Source organism: Humulus lupulus, chromosome 4 (genome assembly GCF_963169125.1).
Source record: "Humulus lupulus chromosome 4, drHumLupu1.1, whole genome shotgun sequence".
Taxonomy (NCBI): domain Eukaryota; kingdom Viridiplantae; phylum Streptophyta; class Magnoliopsida; order Rosales; family Cannabaceae; genus Humulus; species Humulus lupulus.
This window is the reverse complement of record NC_084796.1, coordinates 20139786-20155214: the sequence shown is the minus strand read 5'-3', so window position 1 is coordinate 20155214 and position 15429 is coordinate 20139786. Positions and strand designations below refer to the sequence as shown.

General features: G+C 34.7%; 3 protein-coding genes across 5 annotated transcripts; 2 read left to right on the top strand and 1 right to left on the bottom strand.

Annotated features, from left to right (window-relative positions):
• Positions 1 to 148: 148 nt before the first annotated feature.
• Positions 149 to 5460, bottom strand: LOC133830137 (uncharacterized). Of its 2 annotated transcripts, none has more exons than XM_062260059.1 (11): positions 5316 to 5460; positions 4930 to 5089; positions 3651 to 3864; positions 3077 to 3234; positions 2836 to 2981; positions 2095 to 2154; positions 1915 to 2007; positions 1539 to 1700; positions 1308 to 1414; positions 906 to 1081; positions 149 to 796 (listed from the first exon to the last, which is right to left on the bottom strand). In XM_062260059.1, exons 2-11 carry the CDS (start codon positions 5030 to 5032, stop codon positions 540 to 542), a joined length of 1476 nt encoding a protein of 491 aa, XP_062116043.1. In that variant the 5' UTR covers positions 5033 to 5089; positions 5316 to 5460; the 3' UTR covers positions 149 to 539. The 2 variants fall into 2 exon arrangements, with proteins under 2 accessions (XP_062116043.1, XP_062116042.1); XM_062260058.1 differs by having other exon boundaries at positions 4930 to 5044; positions 5316 to 5459.
• A 384-nt stretch (positions 5461 to 5844) lies between these two features.
• Positions 5845 to 11575, top strand: LOC133830135 (uncharacterized). 2 transcript variants are annotated; one of them, XM_062260055.1, is made up of 13 exons: positions 5845 to 6074; positions 6355 to 6383; positions 6480 to 6582; positions 6705 to 6876; positions 7453 to 7638; positions 7851 to 8011; positions 8225 to 8501; positions 8670 to 8884; positions 9094 to 9192; positions 9284 to 9813; positions 10081 to 10850; positions 10945 to 11143; positions 11274 to 11490. In XM_062260055.1, the coding sequence occupies exons 1-13, from the start codon at positions 5897 to 5899 to the stop codon at positions 11433 to 11435; spliced, it is 3081 nt and encodes a 1026-aa protein (XP_062116039.1). In that variant the 5' UTR covers positions 5845 to 5896; the 3' UTR covers positions 11436 to 11490. The 2 variants fall into 2 exon arrangements, with proteins under 2 accessions (XP_062116039.1, XP_062116040.1); XM_062260056.1 differs by lacking the exons at positions 5845 to 6074; positions 6355 to 6383; positions 6480 to 6582 and having other exon boundaries at positions 6742 to 6876; positions 7496 to 7638; positions 11274 to 11575.
• Positions 11576 to 11700: 125 nt separating this feature from the next.
• On the top strand, positions 11701 to 15110 carry LOC133830136 (GDSL esterase/lipase 7-like). Its single transcript, XM_062260057.1, has 6 exons — positions 11701 to 11923; positions 13423 to 13482; positions 13862 to 13992; positions 14111 to 14356; positions 14535 to 14793; positions 14875 to 15110. The coding sequence occupies exons 1-6, from the start codon at positions 11920 to 11922 to the stop codon at positions 15087 to 15089; spliced, it is 915 nt and encodes a 304-aa protein (XP_062116041.1). The 5' UTR covers positions 11701 to 11919; the 3' UTR covers positions 15090 to 15110.
• The last annotated feature ends 319 nt before the right edge of the window (positions 15111 to 15429 follow it).

Here is a 15429-nt window from a genome sequence, read left to right as displayed (position 1 = left end):
ATAATATTTTATAATATTTAAATTTATAATAATATAATTAATAAATATTTATTTTTAATTGAATTTAAAAATATATTTCGATAAATATTTAAAATAATAAAGAAAGCGTTACAACCAAGACACTTTATGATAAATACAACTTCACAAATTTTAAAAATTATATAATTTTGATACAAATAAAAAAAAAAGATGAAGATTACAATAACTGGAAAGGATACTTGAGTTGATTAGTTTAAGCTTAAACAAAACACCGGAGAAAAAGAATACTTGGACCAAATCTAAAGATCAGCCTAAGCTACTGAACATAAGTTACATGGTAAGTTCCTAATGTTCTAAATGGGCCAAATTTGTGGAAAAAAGAAAGATGCCCATCATTCTTAATCATATGCATAATATCACGATGTAATTACAAAAATGCAGCTACTGCTTCTTCTCCATCCTAACTGAAATCTACAATTCAAACTCTTCTTTATTACTCGTGCTCCTTGTCTCACATGCACCATTTCTGACCGAACAAAGGACCTGAAAGCAGCTACTGCCTAAAACCAGAAAGATCTGCGTTGCTTCCCTTCAGATTTTCCACTGTTGGGGGTTACAGTGATTCTATCTGCATTTTGGTGAACCCATTTGCCGAAACAGGGTGAAGAAACAAGTTCTTCCAAAGCTGCTTCTGTGGAGTCTTTGGTGAACTTTTCCCACCCCTGCTTCGTGAATCGTTTCCTTTCAGTTGTATCATGGAAGCTAGAAGGGTACAACTCTGCATCCAACAGCTTACCGGGGGTTCCCCTGCCAAACCCTGAAGAAGAAAAAACATATATATTAGTATCTAGTACTTATAAAGGTGGCATTTAAGTGGTTCCTTTCATTGTCAGAAAATTATATCAGAGAGAGAGAGAGAATCAAACATTGGCCAGGGCTGATTGATGATGCCATTGCAAACTTTCTAGATGAACGCCTAAGGAAATTTGAATCATCATTGTTCTGAATTGTGCACGTGTAGTCATCGAGAGAATCTTCAGATTCTGAGTAATCAGGCACGGGTGAAATACTGTGGCTCTTTTTAGCTGCTTTCAGTAATTTTCTGCAACAGCATTTCGTATATGTCATTAATTGCACAAACAAAAAAGAAGCATAACATAGGAACATATGATACTTGAATAGTTATAGATAACTATGTTGAAAATACAAGAATCAGAATATTTTAGGAGCGCCAGCCAGCTTATGCTGAGCCTTGAAGCACATAATTTTGTCTGCGGTTACTAGTTAAGACACCATAATTGAGTTACTGAACTGAAAAAAAGACTTGCCGGCAAACACGACGAATGAATCGCCATCGAAAAACTCTCCTTAACATCGAAGAGACCACTATTCCAGATACTAGAGCTACTGTTGCTAGTAAGGGATCTGCAGAACTCTGTAGATAACATATACTTGGTCAAGTAATGGGTCACTTGTAACAATAACAAATAAATAATCCAGGAAACAAAAATATGGTCATGTGAAAATATCCCATTAAATTTATGATTGGTGATAAAAACCTGAAGGATCATAAGAGCAGCCAAGATTCGGATGGACCATGCAACGAATAGAGCTGTACTTATATCAACAGATCCATCTTCTGTTAGGACAAGTTTGCGAACCACCCAAAAGCCCATCCATGCTCCAGTAAGAATAACAAAAGCCAGGAGAAATTTTACCAGCTGCAATAAGCAATCAATCAGTAATAAAAAAACTTACAAATGCTCTGGAGTGTAGTAGCTTCTCTAATACAATAAAAAAATGCATAAGAATTTCTGAATTCATTTACTGTTCACAAAATATTATGGTTTTCCCCCTATCTGAAATACAAATAAATATATTATTTATTTTACAGCAGAAAAAGGTAATTTACCAGAATCAAGAAAACTCACATACAGGATCATACATTTCTTGATCGATCCCAATCAGCTCCAGAATTGAATGCAAAGCTCCAGGTACAAATAGCTTGAAAAAATATGCGAGACCAGCCTGATATAACACAAATCAGTAAGATTCAGGTTAGTTAAACTCATGTAAATACTATACAAATAAAATGATCTAAAAACAGATACTCACAATAGATGAGGGGATAAATATTGCAAATCTCTTTCCACCAAATGGAATTAGCTTCATGCCCTGCCAATGCCAGAAAACATTGTGTCACAATAGTCGCAGAGGGAAAAACAATTATGCCATTTAAATCCCAAATAAATTTTCCAGAATTTCAATTATTCACGTCAAAGTGAAAATATTGACGTATCAGTCTAAACTAAGCAGATGGCCACATTATAAAATCAAATAATGAAATACTACAACAAACTCATAGCACATACTGCATTGTCTACTAAAATAAATTAATAGCAGTTAGGAGGAGACCTAGTCCTCCATGAGATTTGCATAATACAATTCTGGAAAATTTATCCCAGAATATTCACTGTGGGAAGGCATTTCGTAAGGGGTGAAATGAAGCTTACAGAAAATAGGCCAATAATCCATGAGTATCACACTATCAACCACACAGATATCTAATCTATATAGCAAATATAATGATTGCCGATGAAATTTACAATAATCATGAACATATGCATAAGCAGGATTTGGAAAATTTCAAGCAACAATCCTAACTTGATGTCCATGCTAGTAGACAAAATCACAACAGCAAAATAGTAAATAAAACACAATGATATCTACTCATCAGCTAACCATAATGTAAGTCGTTTTTTTTTTTGCAAATTTTAAGAACAACAAATTCTAGAAACATAGCTTTCTACTGCTCAATGTCAATTAAGCAATACCAGAGGGACGCAATTACATTACCTGGAAAAGAAACACCAATATTACAAGAATGACTCCAACTGCCATTGCACTGCCATAGTAAAATATTAATGACGTGCTCAGAAAGGAAGCCACACTCATCATTACTATTCCAAATACCAGAAATATTATTCGATGGAGAAAAAATTCTGCAAAACAAAAAGATGAAGTGGGTGAACCAATTATTGATATAAAGATTTAAATCAAGAGTATATTATGCAAACAATAAGCTGAAAAGAGTTACCTTCTTTAATGGACACCTCAAAACTTTCCAAGGATGAACTAGCTGTCCGTATATCTAATAGTTTGTGGTCAAATGGTGACCCATGTCGGGCCCAGGAACCCTTGAAAACTTTCTCCCAGTGGCCTTCAGGGCACATGCCCATTGCCACAGATATATTCCTGCAGCAGATATATAAAATCTTATAACGCATCCACATCATATGCTGTGCAGTCTTCATCTTTTGATTTAAGTGTGTTGATGTGATATAGAAGGGAAAAATGTTACTTTCTCAGCTAAAAATTAAGATATACAAGTACATTATTGCATAAAAGCATTCTGCTTCATACCACGCTTAAAATTTCTATATTTTAAGTTTAAAAATATGTAGCAAGAGAAAAGAATGAATTTTCAGAGTGATTAGCTATTGCGTACATACTTCACAAAATCAACAATATAGCATATAAACAAAAACTTTACATTGCAAAAGAAAATTGGACATCACTTATTAAATATGCAAACCTTCAAGACCATTCTCGATTTTAGTAACTTAATCATTAAGCTATCAAATTGAGAAAGACAAAATATAGCGACTCACCTATGGAAACAAACCTCGGCATTGGGGGCATGGACACTTGAATTTCGTACTGATACCTTCACTGTCACAGAGTGTGCAAACTTCCTCAAATTTTTAACCCTGGACAATCCACGAATATGAATTCTTTCACAAACCACAGTTTTTCCATGCTTTCCAGGAGTATTTTGCACCGGTAACCCACGAGATAATTGAAGGACAGAGGATGGGGCAACAACTGCAAGAACATACAAAGCAAATCTAGAGGGTCACTAGTTGAGAACAAATTTTTTGCAAGAGCAGAAATACTTTTTAGTTTTTGCTTCAGTATATAATTGTTAGAAACATGAGTATGTTTAGTGAACTTCTGAAAACAACACCAAAATCCAAAACACACACGTATTATGATCTCCAATCCTAATTTGGTTGGGTCAGCATTCAGTTCTATTAGAATGCACTTTGCAGCACAACAATACTTTGATATAATACAACAAGCCATACGGTTGATCATGGAAATCAAGACCACATCACATATTCCAGATTTCCAATCATCTTTATGCTTTGACCATAACTGTTAAGGTTTTTGGTAGTAACACATGAATTGCAAAATAACCTATCACTAAGTGGTACTATTTTGTCATTTAAGAGCATCATTTTAAGAAAACTCACTGCCCCTAATGACTGCTGAAGAATAACGTTGCAGGATTAGTAAAAGCTGTAGCAAAAAGCCCCATATCCCATCTAAAGATAGCTAAAACAGGTCCAATATAGAATCTCATAATGTCAGAGACACATAAATATATAGGATCTGAAACCGTAAAGTAAATTTAATATATATAACATACAAAGTATAAAAAATACAGTTTCATGCAATTCTGTGAATTGAATAAATTCCAAACTCTATACCAACACAGCAGGAAATAAAGAAACCAAAGAAATTCAAAACATAATTATACGTGTACCATGTTTAAATATTTGTTTACAGAAAGAAAAGAAAAAGATTTTCCATAAATTTGGTCCCATTGTTCCAAACAAAACCAAATAACCCAATAACTCTACTACAACTCTAAATTTGAAGCTCTCTTTCCTCGGTAATTTCACAGAAAATTACAAAATATATGCGTATTAAAAGTTTAGTTAGTCTGTTATATCCTTACACAACCAGAAGCAAAACCATACGAGAAAAGGGAAGACGTCAATGGTTCATGTCAAAATCAAAATTAAAAACCTAGAGCTTCGAAAGTTGAACAAGTTAAAATAAAAACGGTGAAGATTTAACTAAAGTAATGTAAAAAAAAGGTACCTAAAGAACGCTCGGTGGTGGCTGGTTCAGAGGTTGATGAAGACGAAGGCAAGAGCAAAAGAATCAAGGCAGACATCAAAACAAGCTTCATATTCGCATCCATTCTGCCCTCCAACTTAGCCAATTCAAACACAGCAACACAGAAGATTGAATGAAAATTCTGATTTAAAAAAAAAAAATACAACAAAACAAAACTAAGTATCAAATACTAAAAAAATTCATATTTATGGATAAAAGCATTAAAACATCTCAAATTAATAAATTGTAAACAATGTGTCAAATACAAACAAAGTTTTTCCATACATGCTACACTAAAAACCTCCACAAAAAAGAAGATTGAATGAAAATTCCAATCAAACCAAATTTTCAAAAACTAAACTCATTACCTGTGAGAGTTGGAGGCAGCAGAGAGCGCCAAAGCCGAGGTAAGCGCGCGAGTATGTTCGAGAAAAGGAGCTCACTCTTCCCTTCCTTTCCTTCAAATTCCACACCGCCTCTTCTCTCTTGTCTTCAATTCGCTGGTGCCAATATAATTACGCAGCGTTTTAACGCTGATGTACAAAAACGACGTAGTTTTGGTGGTATAGAGAGTTTATTACTCCATTGGTCCCTTACTATTAAGAAAATATCGCTTTTATCCAAACAATTGTAAATATTTTCATTTTAGTCATTTTAGTTTGCAAATTGTTTTAAGTCAATCCTTTACGACTGATTTGAGCGCAAAGAAAGGATATAGTTTGGGATGATTACTCGCAAAGGTGAAGAGAGATGGAGACATCGATCGGAGAGGGGAAGGGGAATTAATTGCAAAAACGACAATGAAACAATAAAACGACAATAATGTCAGAACGACATATATTTTTTATTATAAAAAAGACAGAGATGGATAGAAACGACAATATAGTTTGGCCAAACATAAAACACAAAACACAAGGGAGGCTACAGCAAGGGAAGAACATAAGCAGAGATGATGGAAATGGAGGACGAGGGAGCAAGGAGAAAGAAGGTCGTAGAAGCTCAAGTCCTTGATAAGGTTGGAGAAGTAATCTCTGCCATTAACGACTCCAAGCATGTGGACCAAGTCATTTGCGCCCTTCACTCCTTCGCCATCCTTCTCTTTCCTCTCGATTCTTCGCTTCTCTCAGGTCACCTTCAATCGACTTATTCATTTTCTGAAATTTCTATCTGTGAATTTGGTTACTTAGAAATGATAGGAAAAACAATAAATTTTGATTTTTGACATTGCTGTGCTCAATTGATTGTACTAAGAAAAGGTGGTTATCAAGACCTGCTTCGTTGCACTACCTTAACTTTGAGACAAAATCAGTTTTTTCATAAAATATATGATTAGAGATATGATTTTGGCTCTTTTTTTCTGTTAAAATTTTGGTGAAAACAATTAACACATGAGTTTTGGAGTTGCAGGTAGTATTGATGAGCGGTATCGAGACAAGGTGAACTTTCATGGTCACAGTAGACCTTCAGAACTCTCACGCCTTTTTGTTTTGTTTTGTTTTGATTTTATGTTTGTTTGTTGGTAATTGTTTCAGATTCTTAGTCCCAAAGTTCCTTCAGCAGATGAGAGAAGTGAGTGGTGGCAGGTGTTCTACCGAGGAACCGCATTTCCAACCTTCGCTCGAGTTCTTTTACGTGGTACAACTGCTTAGCTTGTGTTCTTACTCCATTTTGTTAAAATCATCATGTTTGAAAAATTAAAGTACGCAAATTTGTGTTTTCTTACTCCATTTTCATGTACATTGCTATTTTGGTTGCAGAGGTTACTTCCAATTGGCTAGCTTGTTTCCCCATTTCGGTACGCAAGCATGTCTATGATGCATTTTTTGCTAATGGACTTATGACTGAGGTTGTTCAAGCCTTGGTCCCTTGCTTACAGCCAATTCGAACTGATGGACTTGATGCTCAAGCTGTCCGCTCAAATACTGAAAGGTAGATGTTGACAAGCTCATAATTTTTAATTTTAAAGTCTCGTTTTCGCAGTATCACAACATTGTTTTTGTGGAAAGCCTTGCTTGGTTTAAGTTGCACATGAGACTAGCTCTCTAGGTGACCTTTTGTTCTGTCCATCAGTGAACACATGGGTTACAAAATTATACAAAGGAAATGAAGAACAATTATGAATTTATGTTGAACTGTAAGTTTAGATGCAATTGTCTTCAAGTTGAATTTCTAGTAGAAATTTCCCAAGTCATTAGTTCTCTAAGTTCAGTTTTTCCTTTTATGTAGGTATGTACCAACATGATTTTCCCATCTATTAACAATGTGCAACAGTTACGCAATAGAATAGAATTATTAAATATAAATGTTATTCTTGTTGTAATCTGGGTTACGGAAAAAAAATCTGACATCATAAGAATTCTGTTGTATATCTCTCTGTTTTCATGATATTTTATTAAAACGTTACCATTTTATTTATTTTTTTATGAATAGGAAACAAGACTTTTATTAATGATAAAAAGTCATAAGTAATTGTCATTCTTTTGCTTTCCTTTTCAAACACCACAGATTACTCATTCTTTGCTTGCTGGAAAATAATGGAGTGGTCCAGATGGCTAAGGAATTTGGTGCTGCTTACCAAAATGAAGATTCTGTCGATGAACATTTCAAGGCACGTGTTTCTATGGTGGCACAGATTGTTTCATCTTTACCAGACAAAGCACAAATGGGAGTTGCTGTTTCACTCTCATCTCAGTATCCTTTGCATCTCTTTTGCCTAATCTTGTGTGGTTAATGTTTTGTTCAAGTTGTATGCTTGGACAAGTTTATGAGGATCAAAAACATAAACAACTGTATAAAATGACTGAGTATCAGACGTTGAGATGGAGTTAGCTATATGATATATTAATTGCTCACATTTTTGGAGTTCCACATTAGTTAAGTGTTTGTCCTTTACAGAACTATAGTTTGTTCTTCAAACAGATTACCATTCAGCTTCTTTCTTTGGCTGAAGAAAGAAATTCACATATAGTAAATGGAGGAGCTGCATCCAATAAAAGTGACATGGATGGTGCCTTTATATTTGTTGGTGAAACATTATCCCGCATATGTCGCCGTGGTTCTGTAGGTGTGTCTTAAACTGAAAGCCTTAGCCGTATGAGAATAAATGGATTCTTTCTTTGTCTTCATTTTTGTTTTTTGTAAATTATACACTTCTATTATATGTTCCTCGAGATGTTTACATCCAAAAGTTTAGGCGCTCCTGTTTCGTTGTTTAGTAGCATTGCCATTTTATTCTGTGAAGAGGGGAAACCAAGTGTTTGAATATCTTTTTTCACAGATGTTCTCATAAGTGAAGTTGTCCCAAGGGTTCTTAGGCATGTGCAAAGTTTATTGTCATTAAATGACGATTCATTTGCTGCGGATGTAATTGGGTCAAATCCTGCCTCCCAGTTTTGGTTGAATATGATGTTATCAGTCAAAGATTCATATGCTGTGGAAAGAATGTCTGAGCAGCTTTTACGTGAGATTGCAAAGCAACGGGTGAGTGATGCTGAAGCTTACTGGATTCTGTGGATATTATTTCATCGATTTTTTTCACATCAAACATCGTTCAGGTTAGCGAATGCAATTCCTATTTTTCCCTCTTTTTTTGAGCAAGTGAAGAATTAAGTAGTTATCGTGGTATTTTGAAATCAAGTTTATGGCGCCAGTGCTGCATACAACTTACAAGTAAGGTGGTTACTTCTAATTGGAATTTTTTTAATTTTGTTTTTTCTTCTTAGGTCCATGTTCGTAGACAAATTTTTACTCTGGAAAGTATTTCCTATATGTTGCCTTCGTTGGATCCTTCATTTTGCTCTTCTTGAACGCCCACCTGGTTTAAAAGTGACTTCTAAAGGCCAAAATAACCAGAAATTCTTCGAGGCATTGCATAGTTTGGCATCAGTATGGTCTAAGAAGGAGTTTGTGCAATCGGCTACAACAGAGCAACAAATTTGTATCCTTTTTATTATTGTCCTATTGGATCCTCTATAACAGATACTGATGATTTTACAATTGAGATGATAAATTGTTGAAGCTTCAACCTTAGGGAGAAAGAATTTAATATTTAATACTAACTTCCACTTTTCTGTCTTTTCTGGTTAATTTGAGCATTGTTTCTCTGTGTTATTTGCAGTTCTGTTACCCCTTAATCTCGTAATTCAGATGTATCTGCAGCTATTGGCCTTTCCTTGGAAAAGATTTCTAGGGAGGAACTAGATGAGATTAAGGATGTGATGTCTTCAATTCTTCAAGGAGTGAGCTGTAATTTCACACTCCTTTATTTCAGTGCCATTCTTGTGTGACTGGTTCTAGGTGTTGACCACTGTCTTATATCTTGTCTTTTTGCTGGCAGGTAGGCTGGAGAGCCCTAACCATTTGGTGCGGAGAATGGCTAGCAGTGTCGCATTAGCATTCTCAAAAGTTATTGATCCAGAAAATCCTTTATATCTAGATGATAGCTGCATAGGAGAAAGCATTGACTGGGAGTTCGGATTAGTCGACTCTGAGAAAGAATCTCTAACCAACAATAGGTGCATAGAAAAGGGTGCCGATGTTAAATCATGTATTTCTTCAGCGAAGGAGAGTGATGTAAACCACACAGCTGATGAAAATATACTAAAAAATGTGAAGACTAAAACTAAGAAAGTGTCTGAATATAAGTTGGTTGATCCAGATGAGATTATTGATCCAGCTACTCTAAATTGTGATTCTGGCTCTGATAAAGATGACGATGATGATAATGGGAGTGAGATTTCTGATACCTCAAGTGACTCATCTTTACAGCCGTATGACTTGGTGGACGATGATACGGATTTGAAAAAAAACTTCACACAGTTGGTTGATGTAATTGGAGCACTACGTAAATCTGATGATGCCGATGGAGTAAGTCATCCAATTTATTTGTTAATTTTTTCTTTTAGTGGCCATTTTAGAGTTTTTTTAAATCAGTGGCATCAAAGAGGTCCACCTTTTGGTGCAATTTTCTGAGATTTCTTTAGATAAAACCTGGGTTAATACTATTCTTCTTGTGATCTAAATTATTTATATTTGGAAAGACATGGTAAAAAAAATAAAAATATTGGATGGCTTGAATCATCTCAGATGTTATGAAACACATCAAGACTCTTTTCTTATAAATGGTTTTTACAGGTGGAGAAGGCTCTTGATGTCGCTGAAAATCTTGTCCGAGCATCACCTGATGAACTTAGGCATGTAGCAAGTGATCTTGTCAGAACTCTTGTACAGGTTCGTTGCTCTGACTTGGCTGTAGAAGGTGAGGAAGAAACAGCTGAAAACAAGAGGCAAAGAACACTTATTGCTCTGGTTGTTATGTGTCCATTGGAGTCTCTTGACACTTTAAACAAAATACTATATTCCCCTAATGTTGATTTCAGTCAAAGAATAATGATACTTGATGTAATGACCAACGCTGCTCTGGAGCTGTCTCGTACAAAATCTACAAAACCCAAATATCAGACGAGGCCCCTCATCTCAACCATATCAGAGAACCAGGCATGGTTTTTGCCTAGTGACATAGGACCTCCAGGAGCAGGCTCCTGGAAGGAGATTTCAGAAACAGGAACTTTACTGAACTGGGAAAATCGTTACGAGAGAGAACTCCCCCCAAAGCCTGGTCAAATAAGAAAAGGGAAGACACGCAGATGGAGCATGGGGTCATCAAATGTACAAGATAACCAATCAGAATGGTCCCATAACAAGTTTCCTATGTATGCAGCAGCGTTTATGCTTCCTGCCATGCAAGGCTTTGATAAAAAAAGACACGGTGTAGATTTGCTTAATAGAGATTTCATAGTCCTAGGGAAACTCATCTACACGCTCGGTGTTTGTATGAAATGTGCAGCCATGCATCCAGAAGCATCTGCATTGGCTTCTCCTCTTCTAGATATGCTGCAATCCAGGTAATTAGCCGAAAAGAAGCGCTTGAAACACTGTAGTTCTTTCACTTTGTAATCTGTCACTAAAGACTCGATGCTTGCTTGTTCCCTCATGCAGAGGAATTTGCCATCACAAGGAGGCATATGTGAGGAAGGCTGCTCTTTTTGCAGCTTCGTGTGTACTGTCATCACTCCATCCCTCGTACATTGCTTCTTCCTTGACTGAAGGAAATCTAGAAATTTCCAAAGGGCTTGATTGGGTTCGCACATGGGCCCTTCACGTGGCCGAATCAGATACAGATAGAGAATGCTATATGGTAAGCCAACTAATTCCAAGACTCCCATATAGCTTCTTTGCTCCCTTATGGTTTTGTGGTTCTGTTTTAACAATGATTTCTTAAGCACCTGATCCTTCATCTTCATGATCACATGGATTTTTATTGTCAGATGGCTATGACATGTCTACAACTACATGCTGAGATGGCTCTCCAAGCTTCACGGGCGATGGAGTCCATTGAAAGTACATCCAAAGTGGAAAATATTGCTCTTCCCTCCAGTCTGTCTAAGGGAACTATAAAAATCCCCTACTCCAATGTAAAATTTCATTAATTTTGTGATATAATACTTGAAAGGATTATTACTAATCTCTTTTGTACAGTTAAAATCATGTGCTAAATATTCTCTTTTGTACAACACCTACCAGAAAACGTAGTTAATCACAGGCAATACTGAGCGATCAAATTTTGATATTTTGGTTTTTTTCTCCTTTTGCATAGAAAATGAGTGACAGTGCTACAATTAATGTACAGGGGAAAAAAAATTTAATTTTTTTTAATTTTATTTGAGAAACTCCCTATTCTATGCATAGTGTAAACCCCCACCACAAAAAATACCATTAAGAAATTACAAACATATGTTCATTTTTGTATGGGCTTTCTAAAATGCTCTTCCTTCCTCTTTTCTTTTATTTCTCTCTTCTTTCTCTTTTCTATTTTTTCTCTCCTCTCTCAATCTGTCGCCGCCCCACTGCCGACCCCAACGCACACACTACACCACACCCAATCTTGTTCTCCACCAAAACACCCCAAAACTAATGGGTAAGTAGTTTTTGTGTATATATTGTGGTGGATGTTGATTTTTTGCACTTAATAATGTATTTTGAACATATATTTTGTTATTTGTCCATTTGTTTTTGGATTTTGTTGAAGATTAATAAATCTAGAATTTTCTACATTTTTTATATTTGTTGTCAAAAAAAATCGATGCACCTCACCAAACATCGGCAAAGCATGAACATACCTCATTAGATGTCACCAGTCCTTAACAAAACTAAGGATGAACAAATTTCACCAGTCTTTACCATTCCTCGGCAAAACTAAACCTCAACATACCTTACTAGGTATAATTTTGTTGAGGTATGGTGAGGTATGTTCATGTTTAGTTTGGCCTAGGTCTGGTGAGGACTAGTGAGATCTGGTGAGGTCTATTCATGCTTAATTTTGGTGAGGGCTGGTGAGTTCTGGTGAGGTATGTTTTAGACGGCGGTAGGGTGGGGCAACAACGGGCGGCGGCAAATTGAGAGAGGAGTGAGAGAGAAAAGAAAAGAGAGAAGAAAGAGAAAGAGGAGGGACGGATATTTTAGGACGCTTGTACAAAAATAAACATCTGTTTATAATTTCTTAAGTAAGGTGTATTTTTTGTTGTTGTGGGGGTTTACATTATGCATAGAATAGGGAGTTTCTCTTTTATTTTAATGGCCATTATAAATTCATATACATACTTATATTAATTTTTTAAAAAATACACCCATGATTCCTAGTCTTTTAACTCCATCAATGATATAACACTAGTTCAATATTCAAATGAGCACAACTAAAAACTTGACATAATAAAAGGCATCATAATAACGTTCAATATTATCAGAATAATATTGCATTCCGTTTCACTTATATAATTTTTTGATTGGGTGCTGTAAAAGTTAAACAGCAGAGAAGGAGCTAGTTAAAATAAGCTATTTAACAATGAACGCAAGAAAACTGAAAAAAAAAATGATCTGTTTTTGTTAACTTTGCTAATAACTAATGGCCAAGGAGGTTACCACCAGCTCCAGAGTGAATTTAAAAAAAACAGCAAACAATCATAATAATAACAACTTATGCATTTATTACCACACCCTTTAAGCACCTTCAGTTGATAAATGATCAATTAATAAAGACCCAAGTGTCATATCCTAGCTGTCCTAATACTATTTTGGTGTAATGCATAAACCAAAATTCAAGGTTATAATTTGTCTATAAATGGGACTAAGGTTTGCATACATACTTAAGTCCCCAATAGTGTGTATATATATATATAGAGAGAGAGAGAGAAACAAAGACACAAAAAGATTAGATACAAAGAAGAGAGATGGCTAAGACTAAGTTCATCTCTTTGGTATCAGTAATTGTTTTTGTGTTAATCTTCTTCTTGGTTGAGCTATCTAAAGCTCAAAAGTTAGCACCAGCCTTGTACGTGTTTGGAGACTCTAATGTTGATGTTGGCAATAACAACAATCTTGATATTCATGCTAAAACAAACTATTTACCTTATGGCATAGATTTTCCTGCTGGAGCCCCAGGCAGGGCCACAAATGGTTACAACTTGGCTGATTTCTTTGGTAAGGAACACTTTCGTTTTACATTTCTTAACCAAAGAGATTTTTTTTATATAATTTCAGAATTTTTTTAATGTGATTTTTTTTACAAAATTATGCTATCCGTACCTCATACTAAACATATATCCAATATATATTAAAAATCTACCAAAATATCTACTGCATGTGTAGAAAAGAAAATGTTTTTATTAAAATAAAAAATAGTATTTAATGATAAATTATAGCACATAATTTAATATCGAGTTTGACATATTTTGATTTAATAACTAATATGATAACAGTTAATCACTTATAAAGCGTCAGGAGCCTAATAGCAACGCTCTAAATTACAGCGTTTTAATTATAACAATTTCTCATAACATATATCTTAATAATGCTGCAGCTAAATCACTTGGATTAAGTCTGCCACCTCCATGCAATTCCATTAATATTAGCAGTTACACCTCTACAGAAGGTCTTAACTATGCATCTTCTATGTCTGGAATTCTGGACGATACAGGCACTGATATGTTTGTAAGAAGCATATAAATACATACATATATATATATATATATTTACACAACATTTAACATTACTACTAATTAATGATTAAGTTGCAAATTCTAACATTTTTTTGGTGTAAATTTTTCAGCCAGGTATTACAAGCCTAAGGGGACAAATTGAGATGTTCAAATTGACAATCAGAGAACAGTTAAGAAAAGTTTTAAGAAATGGAAAAGATTTGAGGAGACACTTGTCCAAATCCATAGTTTTAGTGGTGACAGGGGTCAATGACTTCTCTGTCAACCTTCTTAGGAACGAAAGAATGGATCATCGTTCCATCGATCATGATGCCTTTTCTCAAGACCTTGTCCAAAAATATGCTGATCTTTTAATGGTATAATAAAATAGATGCACCATTTTTAACCAATTAAAATCCAAAGTATTTTCTAAAACTATTACTTTACATTCTACCCTATAAATGAGTAAACATTTCCATATATATATCAACAAATTTGGTGATCTTATACCTTTTTTTTTTCTTTCTAATTATTAACTTGGTATTTTGTTTTCAGAGAATGTATAACGTGGGGGCTAGAAAATTTGTTGTGTTTGATGTTGAAGCCCTAGGATGTCTGCCATTTGTAGTAGATATGGCTTTTCCAGCAAAACCCAGATGTGCAGATGAACTAAACTCTCTGGTTTCCAATTTCAATCAAATGTTATATCAAAAGATCAAACAGTTAGGCAGCAGCTCCATGAGTCAGGCCACTTTCATCATAGGCAAAAATTATGACTATTTTTTCAACTTGGCTCAAAACCCTGCAAAATTTGGTAATTTTTTTTTTTCATTATTTGTTTAAGAGAAAGTTATTAAAAACAAAATTAATGTATTAATATAAATATATATTGCAGGGCTAAAAGAAGGGTTTAAGCCATGTTGTGGAGTAACCAAATATGGGACGTGTGATAGCTTCCAAAAGAGTTGTACAGATAGGAAGGATTATGTTTTCTTTGATGGATTTCACCTAACACAAGCAGCTTACAAGGTTCTTGCTACCCAATGCTTCAATGCTACTACTTCTGCCGCCTGTGTTCCTATCAATCTCCAACAACTAGCAAAACTATAAATATATATTGATCATCAATGAATATATTGAATATATATTTCAAATGATGTAATATTGTAGGCATTATCAATATGATTTGTTACTATTATATAACTGGTCCTTGATAAAATAATCTATTTTTTAAAGTCATTTTGTTATGGTTTAGTTTTGATATTTTTTTGCAAAATAACATCCAACAGTCTAGACAACTGGTCGAAATTTTAGACAAAAATAATTTTTCAAAAAATTATTAAAACTAAGCAACAATGCAAAATAACTTCAAAACATAATTCATTTTCACCAATTACTTATTCATATATATATATATATACCATACTATATTTAAATGTTGAATGCTATT